At 43.9% G+C, this 27,281-nt stretch overlaps 1 protein-coding gene across 10 annotated transcripts in view; it reads right to left on the reverse strand.

Moving 5' to 3' along the window:
- SNAP91 (synaptosome associated protein 91) overlaps positions 1-7,107 on the reverse strand; it is a 797,825-nt gene extending 790,718 nt beyond the window's left edge. For 3 of the 10 annotated variants that reach the window (XM_078648151.1, XM_078648145.1, XM_078648146.1), the window contains exons 1-2: positions 6,854-7,107; positions 6,324-6,459 (exon numbers count right to left, since the gene is read on the reverse strand). In XM_078648151.1, coding sequence (XP_078504277.1) covers positions 6,324-6,453 — 130 coding nt within the window. In that variant the 5' untranslated portion in view covers positions 6,454-6,459; positions 6,854-7,107. Of the gene's footprint in view, positions 1-6,323; positions 6,460-6,619; positions 6,742-6,853 lie in introns of those variants that run through there. The other 7 variants (XM_078648147.1, XM_078648144.1, XM_078648142.1 and 4 more) reach the window with 4 other exon arrangements.
- Between the last annotated feature and the right edge of the window lie 20,174 nt (positions 7,108-27,281).

Below are 27,281 nucleotides of genomic sequence, written 5' to 3' on the forward strand. Positions count from 1 at the left end.
GCCCACAAATTGTGCAGGATTTTGGGCTGTCAATTATGTCATTTGCTGATGACAATTAGTAGTTTCAGTATTGGGAGACACAAACTCCAATCATCTTCAATTGGTTGGATGGCCAGCTGCAGCCTAAAGCTTAATGGCGATAAAACAGCACTGATGTTCCAGGGCAATTGCCCTGGGCCATGGGCCATGAGTAGATGGCCAGAAGATTGGGACACACCCCCTACTCCCAAACCCTCCATAAAGAATCTGGGGATGTGGTTGGATCACAACCAATCCTTGGAAACCCAAGCTAAAAAAACTTGCATCTACCTGCTTTGGCATAATTCGTATGATCCAACAGATCATCGATCTTATCCCAGAACAGGCATGGAGCACATTGATCCAGGCTTTGGTGGTCTCACGTCTGGACTACAACTCCCTGTATTAGGGGGCCCCAAATACATGATCAACAGGCTGCCCAAAATGCGGCGCTAGGTTACTCCTTAAGATACCAAGACAGGAGTCAGTGAGAGCCTCTCTGAAAAAGCTGCACTGGCTGCCTGTCCAATTGAGGATTAAATTCAAAGCCCTCTGCTTAGCCCATAAAGTCATGAATGGTAGGGTGCAGCTCGGTTAAAAATCCTCATTTCCCCATATGTTCCCAACAATTCCCTGAGGTCTTCATCCGACTTCATCAGGAATACACCAAGGATAAAGAACTCAATGACCACAGAACGAAGTCTGTTGAAAGAGGTACATAGTTTCAGGAAAAAAACTTAAGACTTGGCTGTTCCCATGAATTCTCCTCTTTACCAACCTACCGACTCTCTTCAGTGCTGGGACGCCCTTGGGCAGCCATGCGCTTTAAAAATTCCTAAAACATAAACATGTGCCATGCCATAAAGCAGCTGGAAAGCAAACTGGAGCTAACATTAATGGCCACTAACAATGCTAAAGGTATCATTATAAGAGCTGCATTTTAGAGTTTAAATTGTTTGTTTGCCTGCCTCTGTCTGCTTGCAAATTTGTAGTTAAAGGTTAACTTAATACAGCTAGCCAATATTCTAAACTCCGCCTGATGATGATGCATATTTATAAAGTACAACAAATACCCAATAACTGTGCCCTGGTGCTATAAAAGAGAAAACAGCATATTACTGGAGTAGTCAGATTTTGAAAACGATACGAAATTTGGTATGATTGAATTCATCACACAATGGCAGGGGAATGGCGTTCCAGAGTTTAGGAGGCAAGTAAAAGAAAGTCCTGCCACCATTGTGAGCATGTTTGACACAAGGATTATCAAACAAAAGTACATCTGAAGATCTAAAAGATTTGCTCAGGACATCTCTTGTATCTGGGGTAAATTAATCCAGGATCACACTTATTAAAAGCTCAATGAGCAAAAACACGCAGTTGAACATCCCACACTTACCCACTGGAAACCAAAGCAAAGCTCTACAGGACTGTGTGCATGGCAAGTCCACTTGAACTATAAACGCTGAGTTCTGGACCCATTAAAAGCTGCTCAGAGATTTTGAACTGAAGCGCAGATATTTCAGTAATCCAGGTGTGAAAAAATGGTGCCCTTCACCACTATCCTGCATGTATGTACCAGCAGTGGTGGAAGCACTTTGCAAATCATGCACAAGTAAGAAAAAAGGCACGCTACAGAAAATGCGTGTGTCAAACACCACACTGGGGTCCAATGTCAGCAGTGCAACACTGCATCCGTTGTCTAACATGACAGACATGTCATCTAGTGCCATATGAAGAACTGTCCCCATACTAAGTATTGACCTGAAACCAAATTGAGTTTTATTGTTGGCTTTGATGTAGGCAGAGAATTGTATATTGACTTGCATTTCTAAACATTTTACAGGGATGTAAAGCAAATAAAGAGTCCTGTAATTGCAAAACTGCTGAGGATCCTCTGAAAAGATTTTCAATAGCAGGATAACCTGGGCGTCTTTATGTACTTGAGGACACATCCCCATCTCAATAGAGAAATTACACAGATTGCTAATCACTGGAACATAAATTCAACTAGCATATGAAAACAAGAAGCGGGATAAAAATCTAGTAGTTATCTTGATTTGGTAGCAAGAATGGGTATAATAAGGGAATAGGTGAAGTCTGGCTTCTCAACTCCCTCCTATTTTGCCAAATGAAAAGATTAGGTAATGTTGTTAATCTACTCCTAGCAATAGCTTGGAAGAGACTTACACAGTTATTTCAAGCAGGTCATAAGATCTTTTGTAACGTGAAGTAGATAAAAATCATTGACATGTTAAAAAACTTAGTAGCTGCAGCAATGGTCTCAGAGAAACATTTTCTTTTAGCAATCTTTCAAGATGGTAGGCCTCGCCACCCCCACACACACACACACACACCTTGGGGTAGTGGGCTCGTAGTGGCATTTCGTTCGGGAAGCGCAGAAAAACTTCTGGTCCGGAGGTAAAGTGGGAGGGGACATCGCCAGGAGACACAAGAGGTCCATGCTTAAAGAACTGGTGCGGGGTTGCCTTCAGCGCAATGTGCACTTTATTGCCAAACATATGCCAGGGGTGGACAACACAGTAGCTGACGCCCTGTCTCGTTTTAAGTTAACAGAATTCAGAGCATGATGGCTCCAAGCGGACAATCAGATGACGTTTTTCCGGGAAAAACTATGGAAGCTTGGTGACCCATTGCCCCATACCTGATAGCGGCTTCTATCGTGCCCAAGATGAAGAGTATGTATGAGAGGGCATGGCAGGCATACCTAGCAGTCCTAAGGAAAACAGAGATGGCGGAGCAATTTACACCGGCGGGGGGGTACAATTGAGAGCAGTACATGGGACTGCTTAGTGCCCCGTGACACTGATGCAGAATTTCTTTCAAGTACGGCCTGGGGAGGAAAATGGTAAGCTGCTATTGCATAGGGACGGAACACCCCTCACAAGATTTCAGTTCACGCGCGTATGTAAGTGCTCCCTGGTCATGTTGGGGGAGGAAACGGCCCACTTCACATCTCATTCGTTTCGGATTGGGGCAGCCACAACAGCAGCCGCTTTAGGTCTATCACCTGAAACCATCAAGAGGGTAGGCAGATGGAAGTCATCCTGTTTTGAACAGTATGTGAGACCGCAGCTAGCTTAAGACAGCGGCTGGGTGACAATGGCCCATAGGGTGTCTCTCGCCTAATGAAGCCTTCTTTTCTTTTCTTTCAATTTCTTTAACTTTCATACAGTGATCTCGAGGCAGCAGACGCAGGTATGCTGGTGCGGCCATTATTTTATTCGCAGAGCAGGGCAATTTTGGGGATTTTCCAGGGAGGTAAGAGCACTGAGGGCAAACGGAATCGATCATCACTGGGTAGGGGCTGGAGGGCAACGGTTAGAGATAGTCCCAGCCCATTTACAGAATGTGCTAGCTAAGGGCATGCCCATCCCAGATATGCTAGTGATTCATTCAGGGGAATGATATGATCCCGGCGGGCTGGAGGTGGGGTGAAGATGCACACTTTGCTATACTCTCAAGGGTGAGGAAGGCCCTTCCGGACACCCCGATTTTCTGGTCAGAGGTGATTCCGTGTTCGGTGTGGGCTAATAAAGTGCCACCAGTCGCGCTAAACAAGTCTGTGAAGAAATTGAATCAGGTGGTGGCAAAACCTTTGAAGGTTTCACCTATACGTTGTATCAGGCATAACTTGATACAGGCATCAAAGTCATAACTGTATTTGGCGGTAGGAGTGCATCTGTCCGAGACAGGGTTGGAATTGTTCATCCAAACCATTTGGGTGACCATGGCTTTAGAACAGGACGGTCAAGCAGTGTTTGGGGGGGGGGGGAAGAGGGCAAGAGCGCCAGCAAGCTCCTCGCCCTGTGGCGGGGTCCCGGGCAAGAGAAATGGCGGGGACTCCGGATTGGCAGAGACTGTCTGATCCTGGAACAAACAGGGCGGGTTGTCAATGGGGGCTCCAGGCTGGCGGGAGAGGGGGCTGACCTGCTGGTGGTCCTGGACTCTCCGGCCCTACCTGAGATGCCAGCGCTTGTTGTACACAACTCTGCGTTAACTGGCGCGCAAGAAAGGCGTCAAGCAGTGTACTGGAGGCAGCGTCTAGGGTATAGATGACGGGTAGTTATCCCAAAGGGGAGCTATAAAGAATTGGTTGTGGCCTGCTGGCAAGATGCATCAAGTTGGCTCTGGAGATCCAGAAATGTAAATACAATCTCAACCTATGGATTAAATGTATACTTCACAATTCTAACGCTTTTATCAATGTGTGTTGGTTTGGATGTTAATAAAAGATGGTCAAAAGTTGATAGTGCATCAACAAATAAGAATGCGTTTATCTGAAGTTTAATAAAGACTATGCAGTGAAGACCCGTTGAGCAGGGTTTCACATGGCTTTGCGCCATGCGAGCATCTAGGCAAAAAAAACGTATTAAAAAAAAACCTTCAAGTACAAAAGCAGGAAAAAGAATTTCTCTTCATCCAGAAAAGGCATAGTTACTAGTGAATTTCAATATCCATTCAAAGGAAAGGAGATCCAGCAAGAGAGAGGGTTACTACCTCATGAGGAGATCACAGGAGGAATAAATTAAGAATACTCCTGTGAAAGAAGTATTTCACAGGTGCCAGCTCTCTGGAGTAAGATTCCCACGTGGATTAGAATTTTACTTTATGGTCGGTATAAATGTAAGCATTGTTAACACAAACATGATTCCCTTTTGTATAGGGTATGCAAAGAATACAGCGGCAGAAATATATCCCCAAATGCAGACAGATCTAGACAACTTCCAAACAGGCTTAAACCAATACCTATGCGCCTAAACCTGTGCAGACCCTCCTACACAGGAACGACAGAGGGACTTGTACAGGTGCACAAAGCTCATGCAAGGAAACACTTGGAGACCTGCATAGCTGCCAACTAAACCTTGCGTAACTTCAAGGATTTCAGCAAAAAAAACAACTTACATACCAGGAATTTTAAGCCCATACTTATAATGGTAAAAACAAAACAAGCCTAGGTTAGAACATTCTGTTGCCGTGTGACAATTCAAAACGGTCAATGTGTGCCCACAGGCTGGGACACTATGGTCATGATCAAACACATACATAGAAAGCAAACAAAAAATACAATTTATCTTCATGTTCTTCACCGTTTGACTTTTTTGTTGGGCTGCTTACAAGGAATATAATGTTTCCCATATGTCTACACTTTATGTTATATAAAGGTAAAGTATTTCCTGCTTTTTCTGTGTCCTACATTCAGATCTAAAACATGTATTTCGAGCTTTGAAAATACACAATAAATTACCCAATTGTTAAAGCTTGCAACAACAACATCCACTGTAATATGAAAGACTTAGGGGCTCTTTTTTCCGCTGTATGTAAAGAAAAATACACCTAGAATTTTGAATCAGGCAGTCCAGTGTTCTGACAGCATTAGCACATTAGTTCCTGATTGCGACATGGCCACTGTCAATACAGACCCTTTAACCTGCAGCACCAATGAAAACAGTACAAGCCACATGATTGCGGTACAAAAGCTAAACTAAGCTTGCTCCCAATTCAACATGAAACCAAATGTAAACAATGTCACAACAAAAAGGACCATGTAGGCATCTGTGCAAAATATTGCACAAGCACGGCTGCTACCTAGATCTAACAATAGTCAATTTGTATTTTTCAAGAAATAACAACGAGCAATTTCACGTTTTACCTTTTAATACATCATTTTTGTGAAAACGAGTTTGCAATGAAGGCTTCTTTTTCTTGGAATGCCTGAAACTCGTGTCTGAATACACTGGTTGTTCACGTTTACTAAGAAGGGGAAATGGTAAGAGCGCGTGGGCCAATTGTGTGAAATATTAGAATTACAAGCAGTCACATGGAACCTTCTCCAGTTACCTACACAGCTCCTGAAGGAAAACAAAGTAAACCAGCTCGCATACCCATGGCTCTAGCGCTGTATGGCAGAAGCCAGTCACAAAGGGCTGTACGTGCACATTCGACCCTGAAATTGCATGCACTGGTGAAGGTCATAGGAAAGTAGGTGTGGCATCGAGCAAATAAATGGAACCTCAAATGGGTGACTTGATTAACGCTAGGCCTGTCAGGAAGTGGGGCGCAGGTCGGTGCTGCTAGGACTTCCCCGAGTAGAATACGTGTAAGGAGGATAAGTCATCGACTGATACAATGGGGTTCTGCCATGGAGATGGGAATAGCGCGATGGCACTGGGAGGAATGGTGTGACAGATAAGTTGAGGATAGGAATGGATGCCTGGGAGAATAACAGTGATGAAGCGGCTTACAGTACCAGGGGTTGACAGAATTGGACAGGGCTGCCTACTTACATTCCAAGTGTTTCTTCTTGGGCCCCATCACCTCATGGGTGGTGGCCTTGCACACGGCTCTGGCTACTGCCGACCCGGTGACGCTGTACTGAGCAGCGGCGATGCGATCCGTCAGCGTCTGGCCCGACATCTTGTGCTGGTGATGGAAGAAAGAAACCGCGGATCAGAGAGGTGCGGGAGTACAGAGCGAACAGCTGTGCGTGGGGGGCGCCCCCATCCCCCCAGAGAAGGACCGCTGGACCCTAGGGCAGCGCTGCCCGCATCCTCGCAGAGCAGCGTCGGACCCAGTGCACTACCTGGAGTGTGGGCGGAGCTGCCCCGCCGCTCAGGTGGGGGCAGACAATGGGCCCACTGCTTATTTGGGGCTCTTCCCACGGCAAGGGCTCGCCCCCTTCCCCTGCTGCTTCTTGTTCACACGCTCGCCCCCTCCCTGCTGTCTACGGCATCAATTATTTAGCAGCCCGGAATAACCAGGCGCCCCCTCCTTACAGGTATAGTAAAGCGGCCCCGGGGCTGGGCCAGGTACAAACCTGTCCGCGGCTCCTCCTCCTCCTGTGCTGCTGCTGCTGCTGCTGCTCTCGGTGCTGCTGTGCGGGGGAGGACAGGCCGGTGCAAGGAGGGGCGGTGCAGTGTGCGGTCTACCCCTCTCCCGGGACTCGGAGCAGCACAGGGGCCTTGTGTGCCGCAGAATCGAATAATCCCCGCTCCGACCTCCCTCTCACCGCCCAGCACCTAATCCCTCCCCCTCGCAGCCTGTTCAGTGGGCTCGCCCTCCCCCCGCGCCGTAGGTCTGTGGTTTCTCCGAGTCAGGTGATGCTTCTCCAGCAAACCGTTATCATCCCTCAGCCCCGCCCACACGCGCTGTCACTGCATAGGATGCAGCCTGGCATCCATCTCAAGCTGCCGTCCCTGCCCTCGGAGTCATTCCCTATCATTTCCTGTATCCTCGCCTCCGTTCCTTTCCCTGCTGCTGTCGATGCACTGGACATGCCCGCGCGTGAATCCTCACCCTTCCCTTAGCGCCGTCTTTCCCTACCCGTGCTTTTCCACCCGTGCCTGTGCTTTTATTACATGAACACCCTTACCCGTCACATTTTCTGTGCTTGTCTCTGTCTTCTCATCCCAGCACTCAATAACTGCCTGTGCATAACCATTCCTGCATAAGTAGTCTGTAGTTCCAATGTGTCGCCCCTGCCAGTACCCATTTCAGTTTATGCATCCTAGTTCCTGCTTATGCACCCTCATCTTATCTCTTTATACACACCGCATTCTTGCATGACAACCCCATCTCTGATTACGCAACCCTTGTTTCTTCCAGCGTTTCTACTTCACTGTCCTTGCATCCTCATTCAGGTAATGCAGTGTACAATCCACACCCTCGAATATGCACTCTTTACTTCTGCCTATACACCCATGCCACAAGTGTACTCTGCCTTTTCACTCTTACCAGTAGGTTGCCTATTATTGCGTGTTCATTCCATTCCCGTCGGTGCGCTCCTTATCAGTACCCAAGTACCCCTTTCCTGCTGACTTATTCCCTATGCTGAGCGGTAAGTGCATTTCTACTGGAGTTAATTAGGGCAACTTTCAGCCAGTTCTCGTTTTCAGCCAACAACACCAAGTGGTGGCAGGTTCTTAAGGAGTGCATACTAGAAAGTATTCAAAGGAGTTGCATCTCATCTTCAGCATGGCCAGCGGGGGCACAATTCGTTTTTAATCAGTACAAAACCCAGATATTTACAGCCTTGTGTTGGTGACCACAAACGCAATGATTTCATGAGAAAAACGTTTTCTCAGTTACCTTTCAATCCTGACCTCCTAACCGAGGTGCGAGACATCTAGCCGTTTACCAAACTGTATACGAAAGGGCTTACACTCTTGGGGACACATGGAAGACTTCCCCCAAACCAGACACAACTATTTTATATAATCTGGGGGACTAACTGAAGATTGCCCCAACATCAGGTACAACTATTTTTATTGAGTTGGGATGTCCTTTGGAATCTGCAATGGCCCCTGTGTCAAGGGCACAGGGTCAAGACTGATTTGCATATGGCTGGGTTCAAACTGGAATGGCATGGTGAGCAAAAAAACAATGGATTTAGACCCAGATCTCTGTACTGGGGTGAATGTATGACATTGCTCTTCATTCTGTCCATCACCTGTTGTGTTTGCATTTGTCCCTGTGACTCTCCAGGCATTTGTAAATTGCAACTTTCAAGTAATTTCAAGTGCATATGCCTTGTGTATTTGAAAGACATTTAGGTGTATCACTGCCCCATGTCTCACACATCACTCATGTACTAGAAGTTTTTTATAGGCTGTGATAAGCGTGGCTCAAAACCACCTGAGCAAACTTACCTCACTCAGATATCATTCCCATAAAATAAGCCAGCCAGACAGTGGAGAAGAATTAGAAAACATTTATTAGGCCATTAGATTCTCTACAGAGAGGCCCCGTCAGGACTTCACTCCAAGGAGTGCGCCGAGAGGACTGCCGGTTCTCAAAACGACAATACATTATAACACGTTACAGCAACATTAGTCACACCCCTAATGGAAAAGTACAGGACTGGAGAAATGGTGAACAATGAACGTACACATGAAGCCGCTGCACCTGCGGGAGGATGGCTCCGCTATGATCCCCAAGGCCACGGAGCCGAGACTCCGCGCCTCCCGGTAATGGGAAAATTACTGATAGCAATGAAACACATTTCGTTGTTAGTTTTCAGCAAATACTAACTCAAAGAGAGAAACGCTGAGACCAGAGATTTTCTGCTCATAAGGGAGGGGGAATTTGCAGTCTGGTCGCGGAGACATGTTCCCAAGATGGCGGCACAGAAACTAAGCTAAGAAATTGCTAACTGGTACACGAAAATAACCAACCAGTCCTAAATACATATGCAACACATCATTTGGTTAGACACACTATGCTAACTTATACGTCATCATGTTAAGTGAATTGAGGAGCGGTAAATGCAAAACCTATCAGATGCGTCTAAATTGTTTTTATGGAAAAGTGCCACATAGAGTTCTAGTGTTATATAAAAACAACAAATGGCATTTTTGCAAGAAGTTGTGGACTGGCAGAGAAAGATCTCCAACAAAGACATACAAAGTTTCCTCAGGTTTGTAAACAACTAGAGTTCCTTTGTATCTGAATTTCTTCTCTGATGCGTCCTTTAGCTACCCTTACCAAGGAACAGAAAGATGTACCCATATCCTGTTTTAGTTCTAAGTTTGAGGTAGTAGGCAGGCAGTTTCCACTCAAATCCTTCTCTTCCAACAGATTCTGCACCCGGAGCTTTGTTGGGATCACTAGTCTATGCTTTATGTTAAAGGAAAGAACACAAGAGAAGATGCAGCAATCCTTCTTCATTAGTGACTGGTACAGGATGAGGTCAATTCGAGGCTTCCTGCAACTATGTATCAACTGGAAAAATTACCCTGAGTTAGACGAGGGGATTTCTATATCCTACACAAAGTATCAAGGAAGTAGCTACATAATAAAGAAGATGGGTTATTTTACCACTGTGCGTCTAAATATAAACTGTGATGAACCCCATGGATTACTAAAGAACCGAAATTCAAGCTTTGCTAGCTTACACCTAAAGTTTGGAACATACACACAGCACAAAGCAAACAGCATTCCTAAAGGGTAAGAAGGACCAGGAAGGCTGGGCAAAGTGAAAATTGTGAGGCACCGAAGAGGGAAGCAAAATAGCAAATGTGAGGGAACGCAAAGCCGGTGACTTAACAATAGCGAAAAACTGGTGCCACAACAACCCAAACACAATGTTGCCACGCCCCATGCTCATGGATCTCACTCTCTTTATACAACCATGGCCAAAAGTGACCCATAACTATTGTGTGGGGTAGATTTATAGAGGGGAAAGCTGTCCTGGAACTAGCGCACACTATTTTTCTATTCTTGCCACTGGCCTGTTCTCCACAGTATCCACTCTTGGAAATACTGTACATTTCTCACAGTTTTCTGGTGTTATTTGTTGGTAGGCTTCTTGTTTTACCTTTTTCATACATAGCTATTTGTATTTGCCACCTGCTCTTTCTATTTATTTGTGCCATTTGTGTCTGATCTCCCTGAATTCTAACACAGAAAGAGGAAAGAGGTAAACCTCGCCAAGATTGTTGCCCCCTTAGAAAGCTCAGCTGATCAGAACGGAACCGGAGCAGCTCTTCCAAATTCCAGGGACCATTCATGATCACAAGTGGGCTTGGAGGAAGCTGGGGCACAAACTCAGAATACCACACAGTGACAGAAATAGAGGTGAGCAGCACCCATGACCAGGGCACAAGTCCTAAAAAAAGAAGTGGGGGGACTCTCCGAGTTAGGCAGTATCACAGGAAGTGACATTACGGCGCGCGACATCACATCACAGGAAGTGACATCACAGGCCTGCAGTCTCAGCGGAGATGCCAATGACTGCAGGGGCAGAGCGCCTGCAAAACACCCTTTGAGTGACTGGCTCTCCCACTAACTAAATCTCTTGCTTGGTCCAGCTCAGTGATGCCCTCTGTCAGACACACTGGAACCCCATCACCTTTTCGTTCAAAAGGTTAATCAGTCGCCCCACCTTACACTCTAACTCACATAATATTTTCTGCTTAGAGTCCCTCACCCCCTCTACTACTGTCGCTCTCTCTTCGTCACTGTAAACGTCTTTTCCTCCATCCTCTTCACTCCATTCACCAAGAATCAGCCCAAAACAAGTCCTGAGGCACATTGGGAGAGCGGAAATACAATTGTGAGAGGAAGTTGATGGGGGAATCGAGAGAGGCAAATCTGAGTAGGGTGGGGCTGGTGATTGAAAAGTAGGGATATGAAGAGACATCAAGACAGGAGTGGAGATGGACGGTGACCGGCAGTGTGAGTAATTTCCAGATGCAGCCGGAACCACCAGGAAATGCTTGTTTGGTGCACTCCTATCACGATATTGATGAGCAGGGTGGACGTTTTGATTAGCAGGGTGGACGGTGACCACCCTGTAAAACTAGTGGGAAGCAAATAACCTCAATCAATCAGGCGCTATAATTCTGCTAAGCGGAAAAGCGCTGTACATGAAGGAGAAAAAGCCCCCACACACCAGCTCCACCATATGCTTAGTTATCCCGCAATGAATGTCAAGTGCAATTATGAAATGCCAGACACAGGGGACTGTTGCACAACGTTTGGTGCGCGGCGCGCTTTATCACGCTTTGGGTGCTTTGGATGAGCAGGGCAGGGTGGACGGCATCCACCCTGGCAAATAAGTGGGGGGACGCTGTCCACCCGCGTGGTACCCCGACTCGTGCCCTGCCCATGATCCCTACAAACACCACTGCCTGGCACTGCTCAGAGCCCTATACTGCCCTCCGACCAGACTCACTGAAGTCCAGAGGTACAGCAGCATGTTAAGAAGTCACTAGGACCATGGGACAACATCAGTGTACTAGGTCCCCCCACCCCCGCCCCGGTGAACATCTACTCATCATGGTCCCTGTGTTTGACTTCAATTAGCCACATGCCGCTACCCAGCCTCGAGAGGCCTTGCTAGGGACATCATTAAGAGAGGAGGCTGGTCATAATGAAACACATAGAGATGGTTACCTCAACGATATGGTGCTGACCTGATGCACCAGTTGAGAAAATATTAAACCTGATCTTGTGGTCCACAACCCGCTACTTAGTCGTGGAGCAGGTGGGAGAGACTGTGATGTATTCCTATAGGTTCTGTATAGATCCCCCTATTCCTGACCCTATTCTGGTTAACAAATTAACTAGCAGCCATCCCATGATGCAGAAACCGTTATCTGATTAAGCCAGACCACGGCACAGGAGCGCGTTATCTGATTAGGTCATAACACTTGCCATCTAATTAGGCAAGCAATATTCCTCCAGCCCCTGATAAGGCATACGGAGTTCTCAAAACAAATCAAACCTATGACAACCTGGGAAAATCCCTGCGGCCATTGTTTTGATTTCTCAAAGAACTTCAGTAAAAGAATGTGCTAACGACCAGCTCGTATGACATCCTTATTGACGTATCTATGTCCATCCTTACGTCAATCTCGGCACCTTACAGGTATAAATATTACCGACATTGCCTTAAGCAAACACATGCGGTGGTGACGAGATCGGAGCAGCCAGACTTGCCGAAGCCCAGAGCAGAGCAGACCCCGCTGGCGCAGCCCCGCCTTCCTGACGCGCTGAGAACGATACGCTGCTTTCTCCTGCCGAGAAATCCAGCTCCGGCGCTTCCGGGTAGCCCTCGCAGGCAGCCTGGAATATCGAGACCAGAGACGAGAGATACCATCCCTCATTCATCCTAGATTCCAGGTACAGAACTGAATAACCCCTCACAGAGAATTCTTTAGTCAGTCACTTGGCAAAACAAACTTAACTTAAACTGCTACTTTCTATTCCCGCCCACGTATTAGGCTTAGGTCAGGTACACCGGGGTAGGCGTGGTTAGAAGCACCAGTTGAGTACGATTAGTCAAATGTATATGTGTATGTATATATTTTATCCATTTTAAATAGCATATGGCTTAGAAACCATATCAATGCTTTTACAGTATTATTTCATAATTCTGCTTTTATTGTATGCACTTTACTTAACCATAAGTATTGCAATAATATCGATTCATTTCTCTTGTACGAGAAAAGAGACTGATCAATAAATAACATCTTTTATTGAACACGCCCATCTCTTCCTTTTCTCTACAAACTGGTGAAACTAAGAATGCACGTACTGACTGAGTAAAATAAGTTGTCTTTTGTTTTCACACGACTCTAGAGATACACTCTTGATTAGGGGAGAGCAAAGTTGTCATGTTCTATGGTTGTCAGACACTAAATCCCTTCTTGTCTATCCAGGGAGGTTCAACTCCTCCTTGCCTATTCGAGAAAGTTTCTAGTGAACACTGAGCTAGCTCGCAAACCCAAAACTTTAAGTCTAATATCGACAGTAGAAGACCTAGTTAACGTCTGGTCTAGGTCTATACTATTGGAGGTATTATTCCAATGCGCAGAGCCTATTGGGATAATAGGAACTACACTACATGGCGCCCAACGTTTGGAAAGGCGATAAAACTAACGCAAGACTTTAGAGTAACTCAGTCGTGCTCTTTCACTCAGATTGGCAGGAGGGAACTCCTATGTATGGTTCTTGGTTCAATCAACGTTGAAGGATACACTGTTCCAAAATATTGTGCATCTAATCTTTGTTTCCATAAGGAACCTGATCTGCAAAAAAACAGAATAACCTTCCTGACAGTAAAATGTCAGAAAGTGATGATGAAAGAGAGAGAGTTAGATTAGCAGCTGAACTAATAGAAGCTGATAATACTATGCAAGAAGCAGACCCGGATATAAAACTCATCCCGGTCAACATAAGAAGATCTATAACGTTAAAACTTATAGAAAATGGACTGACACCAAGAGGTGGTACAGTCATATTCGTAATTGAGGCACACGAATATCGGCAGACAGAGGTATTCTATTCATGGATAAACTTTCCAGCAGCAAATGCTGTAACAAAGGACTTCCACTATTATAAAATAGAGGAACCTCCTAATGAGTACACTCCTTTCGAGGAAGTGGAATTGATGAAGCAAAGCTTCGCATATTTTGCGGCTTGCCGAAGTCAAGAACCTCATTTATGTGTAATAAGGTAACAAAACGTATGTTTTACTAACATTTATTTTGTTTAGGCAAAATTCCCGAAGCTTGCCTATGTGTATTTCTAATGAATTTAATCCGTGTCCTCTAATATGGCCGCCGCTTGTATTTTAGTTACTGCGCATGCGTCAGCCACACTCACGTGTCCTGACGCGTCTGCAGAAGTGGAGGGAAAGTTATGCGCATGCGTAATTCATAGCTGTGCTTATCATGTGGTACTGCTCGTGCCACTGCTCTTGTGCCCGTATCAATGTAGCTAACATTTAGATGCAATAAGTTTATTTCTTGATGATGAGTTAAAAGTACAAACCCTGTGATGTGTTTTCATAATGACATTATTATGTATTAATTTGTTTTCGCTTACTTTTCATGTACCGCGGGAAATGAGGGTCTGAGTGAGAGGAGAGCCATATTGGAGGTCCCTTCTGCGCCTGTGCGACATTCGGTAGCACGAGGGACCTTGACAGATGGAACACCGCCAGTTGGCAGTGATGGGCAAGATGCTCCTGAGAAAGTCACCTCTGCCCTGCGAGAACAGCGAATGTGGCTTATTATATGATACAATGTAAATGTATTGCTGCTTGTCGTGTAGTCTCTCATGGGAACCCCTAGCTCAATAGGGGGTACCAGAAAATGTTAATGTGGCATACAAATAGACTGTTTTGATTGGTGTGTTACCCAAATCCTACCTTAGGACCAATCCAAATTGAGGGATTTTGACACTTTGCAACATTGGGGGGTGGTACACTGTCCCCAAACTGTATATCTACCCTGGGTTCACCTAGTGAACCGTCCGACTTGTCTGGTTTAGCTGACCTGTCACTGACCCAATGCACTCAATAGGTGACTGAAGATACAGAGCGCTGCGAAGCACTCTGTCCGAATTTGACCATAGACTGAGGTTCTACTGAACCTTAAAGTGCTGGCGAAGCACTTTGCTGGGAGTTCACTGACCCAATCGGGGTCTTGATCGATAGCTGCAGAGCGGGTGGAGCGCAGGCGTTGCTTCCGAACTGTGGGTTCCGGTCCTGTCCTGAAGAGGGTCCTGTCCTGAAGAGGGTCCTGTCCTGAGGGTTTGCTGTCCTATCCTGAGGGTCCTGTCCTGATTCCTATTCCGAGGGTATCCTGTCCTATCCTGGGTGTCCATTCTGCACCTGCTTTCCTTTGAGGGGTATCCTTCCTTGAGGGTTTCCTGTCCTTAACTGACCCGTGGCCAGGGTTTGGTTTCCACACCTTTCTAGGTAAATATTGCTCTGAAAATTCTTAAATTCTTGCACCTTCTGAATTTCTAACTTTGGCTTTAATAAAGTTCAACATTGCACATGTGATACTTTCCATGCCTTTCTGCAACTATTGAAAGTCATTTATATTTTTCCATAAGTTTATTCCTATGTCTTCTCATTTGTTAGAAATTATATTTTGCATAGCAGTGTGTCATTTCCTGATATGGTCTAGAACTTCGTTGCCTAGATTGTTCAAAGGCCCCTTCACCTTAAGTGAAGCGTGTTATTCATTATAAGCTCTCCTATAGTCACCCACACTTAGGGTATCCCTGTTTAGATAATACTGACTTGCATAGTATCTTTTCTCGTTACATTTTATTAGTACCTTGATGATTACTCTGTCATTATTTCTTTATGCATATATAATTTACGTTATCTTGGTTATTGATTGCCTTTTTTTTTATTGTACCTCATGCAAGAAAATAATGAACTTTAGATAAACATTTTAAAACTTCCAGTTGTCCGTGGTCATTTAAACAGTATTTGAATGTTATTGGTTGGATTTGTATTTTGCTGCCTTTCTTTTACAGCTAGCTCCCTGATTCATTGTGGTCATTAGGCACCCGCATCGGTGGATGGTAAGTCGGGTGCACCGAAAATTGGTAGCAGGGAACACACACACACCAACTTGGTAGAGCTCGTGAAGTCACCTGATCGATGTATATGGTGATTTGAAAAGTATATGGGCCCTGAAGCCGGAAACGGCGAAACTATTGGTCGGGTGGCCTCGCGCGCTCTATCAGAAGTACCACTCAAATTCCAAGAGCACCTGCTCTTGTTTAATGGCGCCCTAAAACATAATAATCACATCACCAGGCTCGGTCCACTAGGTAGACCAGGAGCAACGTGGCCGGTCCTAGCCGGATACACACCACATCCAGACATCGAAAGAATGTCTGCAGCAGATCTTTTAGTACAACTAAAACAATTAATTAAAATATATAGACAATTAGTCCAATATGTAATGCGGACTTCAACTGTCCAACCAGTAATTAAAATTCCACAGCTGACCCCTCATCAGGGGAACACAAATAAAATTACACCACAGAACATACAGTCCTGCCTAGGTAAAGTACCAGCTAAATGGGAACAAATACCATTCTGGTTAGCACAAAAAATCACCCAAATAGAGGCGGTATTTCCAGATACCACCCCGGTAGAAAAACACAGGATTCTGACTATCTGTCTTCCAATGGGAATCGCACCACACGTGGAGGACTGTGACACTTGGGGTACAGTCTTTGCTTCCATTTACACAAAAACACATGGAGTTCCATCCATGTCAGTAATACCAGATGTGCTAAAACAAATTCAAGACGAATACGGTCCAGAACCCGCTTTAACTCTCGGTATGAAATTACTAAAAGACTTCAAGCAGGTCTCGGCAATATTACTAGCCAACATAAAAGGAGAAGCAGCGAATGTGGCGATCCGCCAGAGGTTAAAAGAGACAGATATAGCAGACCAACCAGCTGAAATTACCAGAATTATAGAAAAATCCTATGAAGAACTAGGTAGAGATAGTTTGGGTGGAATACCAGTGAAGCCAGTGAAGCCCCAACTAATTGAAAGTCCTGAAAAAGTAGTTATTAAAAATAATCTAAACAGTCAAAAGAAGAACTGGGATGGAAACAAACAATCCAATCCAAAAGAAAAAAGATTCCAGTCCAGAGGAAGGTCTCCTCGGCGGAGAGAAAGATCTCCGGACCAAGGACCCAAGTCTCCCCAAAGGGAGCCCTCTGTGAAAAGATACAACCTTAGAAATAGGGATAACATAAAGAAACCTGATAGATATCAAGATTTTGATACACGTCCCTCTCAATCTTTTCAGACTTCCTTGCAGAAATCAGAAAGAAGAGGACGATCGGAACCCAGGGAAGGGCACGTCAAGTCCAAAGACACGGAACCTGCTCATCCAAATAAAAAATTACAGTTTCCAAAGAAGAAGGTAGCCAGTATTAAAGTATTCAACAATGCCGAGAATACTGAGGACACAGCTGAAAAACGGAGAGTGGGCTCAGACAATGCTAGACAGCGCAGCAGAAGTGAGCATAGCTCGCAAAGTCCTTATGAATCATCTGGAGACAGTGGACACGAATGAATATCTTCAAGTGGAAACTGCAGACACTAGAGTTAGCAAACCTCACAAAATATATGAAATAACTTTACGTATAGAAGGGGATAAGACTAGAAAAGTAAGGGGACTATTTTGGGATAATCTCTCCAAGGGCTATGACATCCTTCTAGCTGAAAAAGACTGGCCACCAGAGTTTGTCAGGGAGTGCCCTCATGGCGAAGAAATAATTATGCCTGCCTTCTCAAATCATATCCCAATTCATAAAAAATACACACTTGCCAGAAAGTGGGCAGTAGCTCAAGCTCCTGCTTTATATAAAAATCATGTAGGATGGGATGAGGACTCTCCTCCTCACAAAATCCAGTTAAAATCACAACCTACTGCACAAAGACAGTACCCAATTAAGCAAGAAGCTAAAAAACAGGTAAAAGAAATCCTAGATCAATTAGAATACCAGGGGGTGATTGAAACTTGCACCTCACAAATGAACAACCCTTTGTTTCCGGTCTCCAAACCAGACAATTCATATCGTCTAGTTTTGGATTACCGACACCTTAACTCATGTTGCAAAACTTTTGCAGTGCAAAACTCGCATAGTGCTGCACTAATGAATAACATAGTGCGCAAAAAATACAAAACAACATTAGACATCTCTAATGGATTCTTTTGTCAAAACATAGCACCAGAGAGCAGATATTTGTCTGCATTCTCAATAAATGGCACTCAAAAACAATTCTGTCGGTTAGCCCAGGGGTATTCTCAGCGAGAGTAACAGAATTACTACAAACATATGATGACGAAGCATTATCTTATGTCGACGACATATACTTAACAGATGATGACTTGGATACTCACTTGAAGAGAGTGAACACCATAATACTTGGGTTCGCAGCAGAGGGTTACAAATTCAACTTTAAAAAATCCAGAATTGCCCATCTAACAGTCCTGTTCTTAGGATACGAATTATCAAGTGAAGGCAAAAGCCTGGCTGACAATTTCCTAGAGAAATGTGCCGTACTCCAAGCACCTAGAACACTAAAAAACCTACAGTCAATTCTAGGCTTCCTAAATTTCGGAAGAACATACATCGCAAATTACGCAGAAAGGGTCAAACCCCTTTATGATCTAATAAAACCAGATTTTAAAAGAACCAATTGGACTCAAATACACACAGAAATTTTGAGATCCTTACAAACAGACATGTTAATTAAAACAAAATTAGAAACACGTGATAACACACGCAATCTTGTGATTCGAGTCATCCCAGGAAGATGCGGATTCACATACCTGACCTCTAATGAGGGAGAAAAGGTACCAATTGCATTCAAATCACACTTGTACACAGAAGCTGAAAAGAAATTCAGCATTAAAGAAAACATTGTTCATGCAGTTCAAACCGCAATAGCTAGAGAAAAAGATCAAGCGGACGGTAGACGTATCACAGTCAGAACAGCAGAATCAGCCTTTGAGGCATTAACACCACCTTGTAATTTACCAACAACAACATTGAATCCGGAATGGATACAATGGGTGAATTCAATTACAACGGACAAAGTATACTACTACTTTGATCCAGAACTAAAGGAATTGAAAAATCTAGAATATGAAAGAACATTCCCTCTGCCTATCGACATTCTGCCCTTACGACAATACGCTTGTGTAATCTATACAGACGGACATGCTCAACCCTCCGTTTGGGGAGAACAAGCATACAACCCCACATGTGAGATTACAAAAGAAGTGTGGCGCGGAGGTAAACTAAGACCTCTATTAACAAAAACACACTCAGTAGAAACTAATTCAGAACAACAGACTGAAATAATAGCATTGAAAATGGCGCTAGATAATGCGGATCGCGAATTCCCGACACTTATAGTGTCTGATTCATATTACTGCGTCAAATCATATAACAACGATTTGCAGACATGGTTTCAAAACGGTTACAAAGATGACACAGGTGCAACAATAAAGCAAAAACTGCTTTGGGAACAAATAGCTCTTTTACAAAAAGAACTACCAAAGACTCACGTGACACACTCACTGAGTCATCAGCGTGATGGCGTTCACGTTGCAGGGAATTCATTGGCTGAGACAGCCACAGCGGTAGCAACTAAATCGGCTTCCGTAGCTCGAAAAAAGCGTACAGTGAAGTATATTGACGGTGAAACAGTGCTGGCGGTGAAAACGTCATCAAAAGGCGACTGCTCAGCGCTACCGATCAACTATCCACTCAATTATACATACATAATCGATGCAAACTCCGTCCCTTTTGCTCGAATCCCTGGAGTGGGGGATAGAGTGATTCCAAACATGGACAGGAGAAACTTATTAATAGCAGACGCACATATGGGCGAGGGTCTCAGACACCTCAAACTAAAAGATTCTCTAGAAGAATTACAATCAAGGGACTGGTGGCCAGGCATGAGCCTGCATCATACCATTTTTGTAAAGAACTGCCCAAACTGTAACAGAAATCGCAGTGGTGAGAGAAACGGTGTAATACCGTGTCGTTTCACTCCAGAAAAGATCAACAGTAAAAAGCAAAGCGTCCGATTAACATATACAGGCTAGTTTCCACTTATAATGTAGATCATCAGCACTCGGCTGACGTCTGGACTGTTATACAAAGATTTGCGAGTCTAAATGGCATATACGCTAGAAGCATGCTACGTTTGACCATTGTTTTCAATCTGGCCCTCCAGCCTGAGGGGAAACATGGCCAAGTGAGCATAGCACAGCGGGACTCTTCTCACTTCCTTCCTGAGGGATACGGGATGGTGTAAAGAAAAAAACAAGGCATAACAGAAAGGATATTAGGTTCGGGAGCTGGGTGGGTCAAACATCTAATAAGTGTCCAACGTAGTCTAAATAACTTGCCAAGAAATTCTCTGAGGGGATTCAGTCCGTACGAATTATTATTTGGAACTAGGATGTTAGTCTTAGATCTCGACAGTCAGACTTCAGTGGTGAAGGAAAAATGCTTTGATATCAAAGATCGTTTGGCTATTTTGCAGGACTTAAACGAAACAAGAAAAGACCTGAGCAACATAAAGTTGAAACAGCAGCCAACAACCACTGAAGAACCACCACCTGTCCCAGCAAGACCTGTCTGGATTCCAAAAGTCGGGGATCTAGTCAGAGAAAAGATCGCGGTAAAGAAGGAATTTGGGCCTTCTTACAGAAAAGCAGTTCCTGTCTTGTCTGTCAACGGGACAAGATCAGTTGTACTACCGCCGCTTGCTGGTAAAAAGGAGAACCGAGTTGTATCCATCGACCTGGTAAAACCACAACATGTGGCCGATAACAAATAGTAGGCCAAGTGGACTCCCGAGAAGTAGTAGAACACCAAGATTTGCTACTAACACAGAGGTTCAATCTAAGAGGCTAATCACATTCGAAACGCCTACAGAACTACAACAAGGACTATGCAACAATGCAATGGAACTTAGACCTCTGAAAACCCAAATAAAAACATTTAGCAGAGACACACCAATCTATAATGAAGTAACAAACGACTATGCAAGAAACATTAATCCTGAAGCAATTGGAACAATTGACAGAACTGCATCCGGCTACTTCATAAACTTCGATGATTCCTCTGAAGGCTTCACTGAATCAAAAACACAGCCATCAACAAAAACCTTTAAAGATAAAGTTAAAGTACTTTTGAAACAACTGAAAGAAACATATCTGATTTCTCCATGGATTGAATTTTGGGTGGGTTTTGGTGCATTTATCCTCATACTTTGGCTCATCATGGTACTAACTTTGGGACGCTTCATTGAGGGAAAATATGCTAAAATGGACACAGCAAGTCAGAAAATCAACTTGATCCTCAAACCACACACATCTTCACATGTCGACAAAAGAGAACTTTCTTCAGTCAACTTCACAGCCAATCCTATACCGGGTGGGGTAGCATGGGACAAAACTGACTACGAAATTTATGGTCCGGTTGAAATCCTGAAATATCCACACCAAATTAAGATCTCATTGAGTGACTTTGTAAAACCAAGCTCATTTGCTGATGATTGGGACTTTGAAAGTATAAATAATATGATGTCTGACTTAGTGATGTCTGCTAAATTTACCAAACATGATTATTTGCAGGGTTCGACAAATTATGATAGTATGTACTGTTATAACCACTATGGTAACCATTTTCTACATAGATCTGCACAACCTAGAAATGTTTTAAATTATAATCAATGGGAACATTGTGCAACCCCTCCAAAAGGAAGCTCAAGAACCGTTTATGACAAATATTCATACTTTTCAGGTTTTAACACAAGTAATGCTGAAACATTTTATTTCAAATTGTCAAATAAGACAGGGACAAAGACCATGATAACAAACACAAAATTGATATATTCAGACTCATTCTTTGAACAAATGAATACTTTTGGTTTTGATTATTGGGACAAAAATGTTGAAGTAAAAAGTGTTTGGGGTACAAAAGAATGGCAAGTACAGGGTATAGAATCTTTGTTTAGAGCCTGCATGATCCCAGAACAAATTATATTTTTGAATGACACTATTCAACAAACTACCTGTCTTGGATTAGCCAAAATCAAAGACTTAAATAAACCGTCTATTCCAAAACCAACAATGAACAGCAATAACTCTGCAGATGAAGAGATAGACGTAAACTATGTATTAAACCAAAACAGAACAAATCCTGATTGGAAACAATGGTTAATCTGGCCCACAGATACTAATAACTTTCAAGACAGATTCCTGAACAAAACACAGGGGTTCAAAATGACCAGGCCAGACCCTAGATATTCCCAAAGACAACACCCAGGAATAATAACCACCTACAGTGTGGGCAAATTATGCCTTCAATGGCTACAGACTTCCACACTGGCAGAAATTAAGCAACACCTAACTTTACTTACTGATGGTGCTGACTTGCGTGATTTCATTATGGGACCGCGCAAACAGCGTCAGAAACGTTTCATAGCAGCCTCTGTATATGCAGCATACAACGAGGCCTGGAAGGTGACTCAAATTGAGACAGCAGAAAGAATACGGGAAATTGACCGTATTAATTTGGAAAAATCACTTTCTGTAGTGGACAATGGGTTAATGACTCTGTCCTCCAGAATTTTTTCTCTGGACAGCATTGTGTCTTCAGCAATCGACATAATATCGCAAGACTTACTGTTGTTACAACACGGTCAGTCGCAATTGCGTTCTATTATACAGCTTGGATGGACGTTACAAAATCTGCGTTCAGGCTATGTGCCTTGGCGTTTAATCAACACAACGTCACTATTCAATATCTTTAACCTTACTGATAAACAAATCAGTATGGCCCAGAAGGGTGCTGATTATACAATCCTGAGCATTGAGAAACTCGAGAGATTACCAGTGACAATGTCAGAACGACCTGTCATTGAATGGATAATACATGGGATAATTAATATTCCGATATCTACTTTCAGGTTTCAATACTGCCAAAAATATATACAGGCTGGCATGTACGAAAAATTGGGAAAAGGGTACATTAAGTCAACATGGAACTTGCCCTATTCACATGCATGTGTCAGTAATAAAGGCCAGAAAGTGTTTCTTAGTGGCAATAATTGTGCAATGTCACTGAGCGGTACACTTCTGTGTAATGGAATTAGTTTGCATGGAGCCTGTGAAGGGAACTCAAATAACCTTTAATGTCACCAGCTAGGTGCACCTGCAACAGAGATAGAACCATTCTTTTAAAGACTCTATAATGGGAGTTACATTCTAATTGTAGATCGCAGATGCTGTAGTCTTATGCCCGGGACTCCTTATCTCGTAACTACGACTGCGAAGGTCAAGTGCTGTGGACGCTTATTGTTCCCCAGCTCCCTTCCAGACAGGGAGGCAAGGGCATGGCCCAACTTGAAAATTACTTTTATTCGAATTGATACTTTAAGCAGAATGAAAACAGTGCTTCTTCAGACGCCGACCAGGCTCACGTCATCAAAAGAAACGTATGATCTCCTAGTCGCAAGGACGACTGCAGAGATTCACTCATTGTTATCAACTAATTCCCCCATACATTTCGCAGAAATCCTGAATGAAATCTTAAATATTTCTGATACCAGTGGAGTCTCAAAAGTATTTAAGACAGTATTTTCGATGGCATTAACACCATTCAAAGCCATACTGGGTATTTTTCCAGATTTCGTCCATTCGATTTTTGGCGGACTTCCCCTCATTTTGGGACTAATTGCAGGAATCCTATTCTTAGTCCTTATATTTCGTTATGGCAAACCATGTCACAGACAAAACACCTGCGACAAGGGAAGAAACGATCCTAGCCATTGGATACCGGGACCGGATATCAAAAATCCTGGGACTATCCCGGCTTAGAGACCTGAACATGACTTGGTTTCTTTCATTTCGACCAATGTGGCATCGATGTGTTTTACCTGTATTAAGGTGCTTGCTATGCGGAGAAGAATGCGTGTTAGACACCTGTCTGACTCTACAATCAGATGCGCCAATGGATGCAGAAACATTGTTGAGTCTAATAAAGGCTCATGCTTTGTGCTGCCCTCAACGGCTACCAATCCTGATGACGGCATTCGTGGAAACTTCACCACTACGATTGAGGGGTAGTGAAGATCAAGATGAAAGCAGCGTCGATCAGGTACGACCTTCTGTCAGCAATACTACTCAAAACGTCAATGGAGACAATCATGCACATGAATGCATGGTTACATCTTATTCCGAGTTAGTGGAACTCTCACAGGAAGCTGTTGACAGCTTTTTCAGCAGTCTCAATGATATGATGTTCTCACCAGAGCAGAAATAACGACTCTTGAGCAAGCTAGCACACGGCGTTCCCGACAACTTGAATTTGGCCTTCAACTTTAATAATAAAGTAGCAAGAACAATTTTTTCCTCCAGTTCACGGACAGCAATTTTTTTAGCAGCCCCAAAATATTTTTATAATTTTTTCGGGACACTTATCTTCTGCTTAAAGTAAGAACTATTCTTAGAGAACTAATTTCTATTTTTAGAAACTTCATAGACATTAGCTGCCCGCTGGTATGTTCATAAATATTTTTGAACTGTGATGAAGTGGTCTCGAACTTTTCTTCTGTATTAAGAGCCATTTCATGTGTAATTCTCATATTCAATTACTAATAATGTATACATATGCGTGATTCATTTAGCATTATTCTACTGCTTGAGTGCATATAGTACATGTGACTATTTTTTCCCCGTATATTACATAATTTCAAAATGCATTATGTGTATTTTGGGGTGGTAAGGTATACACGATACTCTACAGTATGTTTTACTATGCCTAGATTCGTAAATATGGCCATAGTTAGCGTGGAGTGGGTGTGATGTATTCCTATAGGTTCTGTATAGATCCCCCTATTCCTGACCCTATTCTGGTTAACAAATTAACTAGCAGCCATCCCATGATGCAGAAACCGTTATCTGATTAAGCCAGACCACGGCACAGGAGCGCGTTATCTGATTAGGGCATAACGCTTGCCATCTAATTATGCAAGCAATATTCCTCCAGCCCCTGATAAGGCATACGGAGTTCTCAAAACAAATCAAACCTATGACAACTTGGGAAAATCCCTGCGGCCATTGTTTTGATTTCTCAAAGAACTTCAGTAAAAGAATGTGCTAACGACCAGCTCGTATGACATCCTTATTGACGTATCTATGTCCATCCTTACGTCAATCTCGGCACCTTACAGGTATAAATATTACCGACATTGCCTTAAGCAAACACACGCGGTGGTGACGAGATCGGAGCAGCCAGACTTGCCGAAGCCCAGAGCAGAGCAGACCCCGCTGGCGCAGCCCCGCCTTCCTGACGCGCTGAGAACGAGACGCTGCTTTCTCCTGCCGAGAAATCCAGCTCCGGCGCTTCCGGGTAGCCCTCGCAGGCAGCCTGGAATATCGAGACCAGAGACGAGAGATACCATCCCTCATTCATCCTAGATTCCAGGTACAGAACTGAATAACCCCTCACAGAGAATTCTTTAGTCAGTCACTTGGCAAAACAAACTTAACTTAAACTGCTACTTTCTATTCCCGCCCACGTATTAGGCTTAGGTCAGGTACACCGGGGTAGGCGTGGTTAGAAGCGCCAGTTGAGTATGATTAGTCAAATGTATATGTGTATGTATATATTTTATCCATTTTAAATAGCATATGGCTTAGAAACCATATCAATGCTTTTACAGTATTATTTCATAATTCTGCTTTTATTGTATGCACTTTACTTAACCATAAGTATTGCAATAATATCGATTCATTTCTCTTGTACGAGAAAAGAGACTGATCAATAAATAACATCTTTTATTGAACACGCCCATCTCTTCCTTTTCTCTACAAACTGGTGAAACTAAGAATGCACGTACTGACTGAGTAAAATAAGTTGTCTTTTGTTTTCACACGACTCTAGAGATACACTCTTGATTAGGGGAGAGCAAAGTTGTCATGTTCTATGGTTGTCAGAAACTAAATCCCTTCTTGTCTATCCAGGGAGGTTCAACTCCTCCTTGCCTATTCGAGAAAGTTTCTAGTGAACTCTGAGCTAGCTGGCAAACCCAAAACTTTAAGTCTAATATCGACAGTAGAAGACCTAGTTAACGTCTGGTCTAGGTCTATACTATTGGAGGTATTATTCCAATGCGCAGAGCCTATTGGGATAATAGGAACTACACTACAAGACAATTGAGCAAGGACATCAGAATGGGGAAGCCTGTGAGTGATGTATTCCCATTCTCTTTGTGTCCTCTGTGGAGTGGACCCTGACTACCAGCCACTGCAATGGGTGACCAGCAGATGTGAGACATTCTTGTAATAGCTGCTTTGCATTCTCTGCAGACTAAATGATCACTATCATGTCCTGCCATTTACAGAGAAACTGATATAAAGAGGTTGGCACCTGAGGGGGAGATATGACTTGCAACTTCGCCCATCTGTTTAGGGGCTTCTCCGTCCAGCTGGCCAACTCTACTGACACAACCAAAATAGCCAGATGTTTGTATGCAACTGGCACAGAATAGAGTTTGTTGTGCCTTTCAGGTATGCCTGCCAAGGCAGAAAGAGTGGTGTTGCAGTCCTTTGATGCTCAGGGCAAGGGAGGACACTCTGTGCCATGTAGATTCAGGGTCCAATGTATTACTCCCTCCTGAAAAGAGACCACTGGCACTCCATGTCACATTGGCTCATCAACCTGCCCAGATCTCCTGAACACACTACGCCATATGCAGAATAAGAACTGCTGGGGGCCCTTTGATAGGTGTGGATGTCAATGTGAATTGATGCCTTGTGCCACCTGGGATGGACGCCTGTCAATCTGTTCGCTTGAAATCCATGTCTACCAGCCGCCAGGTACTCCGTCTCCTATTCCCTCAAGCATTCACTAACACCCACGGTGGCACAATACAGGATCCCGCAAAGGTTTTGGACACCACATTTGAGATGATCCTAAAAGGGATCTCAGTCATAGGTTCTGCTATGGCCAGGTTTGACCCTTCGGTACATGTAAGGTCCGCAGAAGTGAGATCCATAGGAGAAGACCTGCCGTCCTTCAACAAGCAGCTCAACTCAGCCTAAAATAAATTAGTCAAGCAGGCATGGCAAGCCCCCTGACTGGATGCAAGATATTTGGGGGAAAATGTATCAAGGTTTTGCTTTGCCCTTGCGCCTCTCAAGGGCGACGCAAAACCTAAGAGAGATTTATCAAGCCACGCAAGGCCACCTTGCATGGTTCTGCATGGCTTGATAAATCGGGAGTAACGCAAGGCAGAGCAAATTGCAGTCTTGCGTTACTCTGCCCCAGGGAGGCATTCCAGAGGTGGAATGTGGGTGTTCCCAAGCATCCACCCATGGATTTTGGCGCATTCCTAGATTTACCAATACTGGAAGACCTGGGAAGGTGTCAAAATG

The sequence above is a fragment of the Lissotriton helveticus genome, chromosome 6 (genome assembly GCF_964261635.1).
Source record: "Lissotriton helveticus chromosome 6, aLisHel1.1, whole genome shotgun sequence".
NCBI lineage: Eukaryota > Metazoa > Chordata > Amphibia > Caudata > Salamandridae > Lissotriton > Lissotriton helveticus.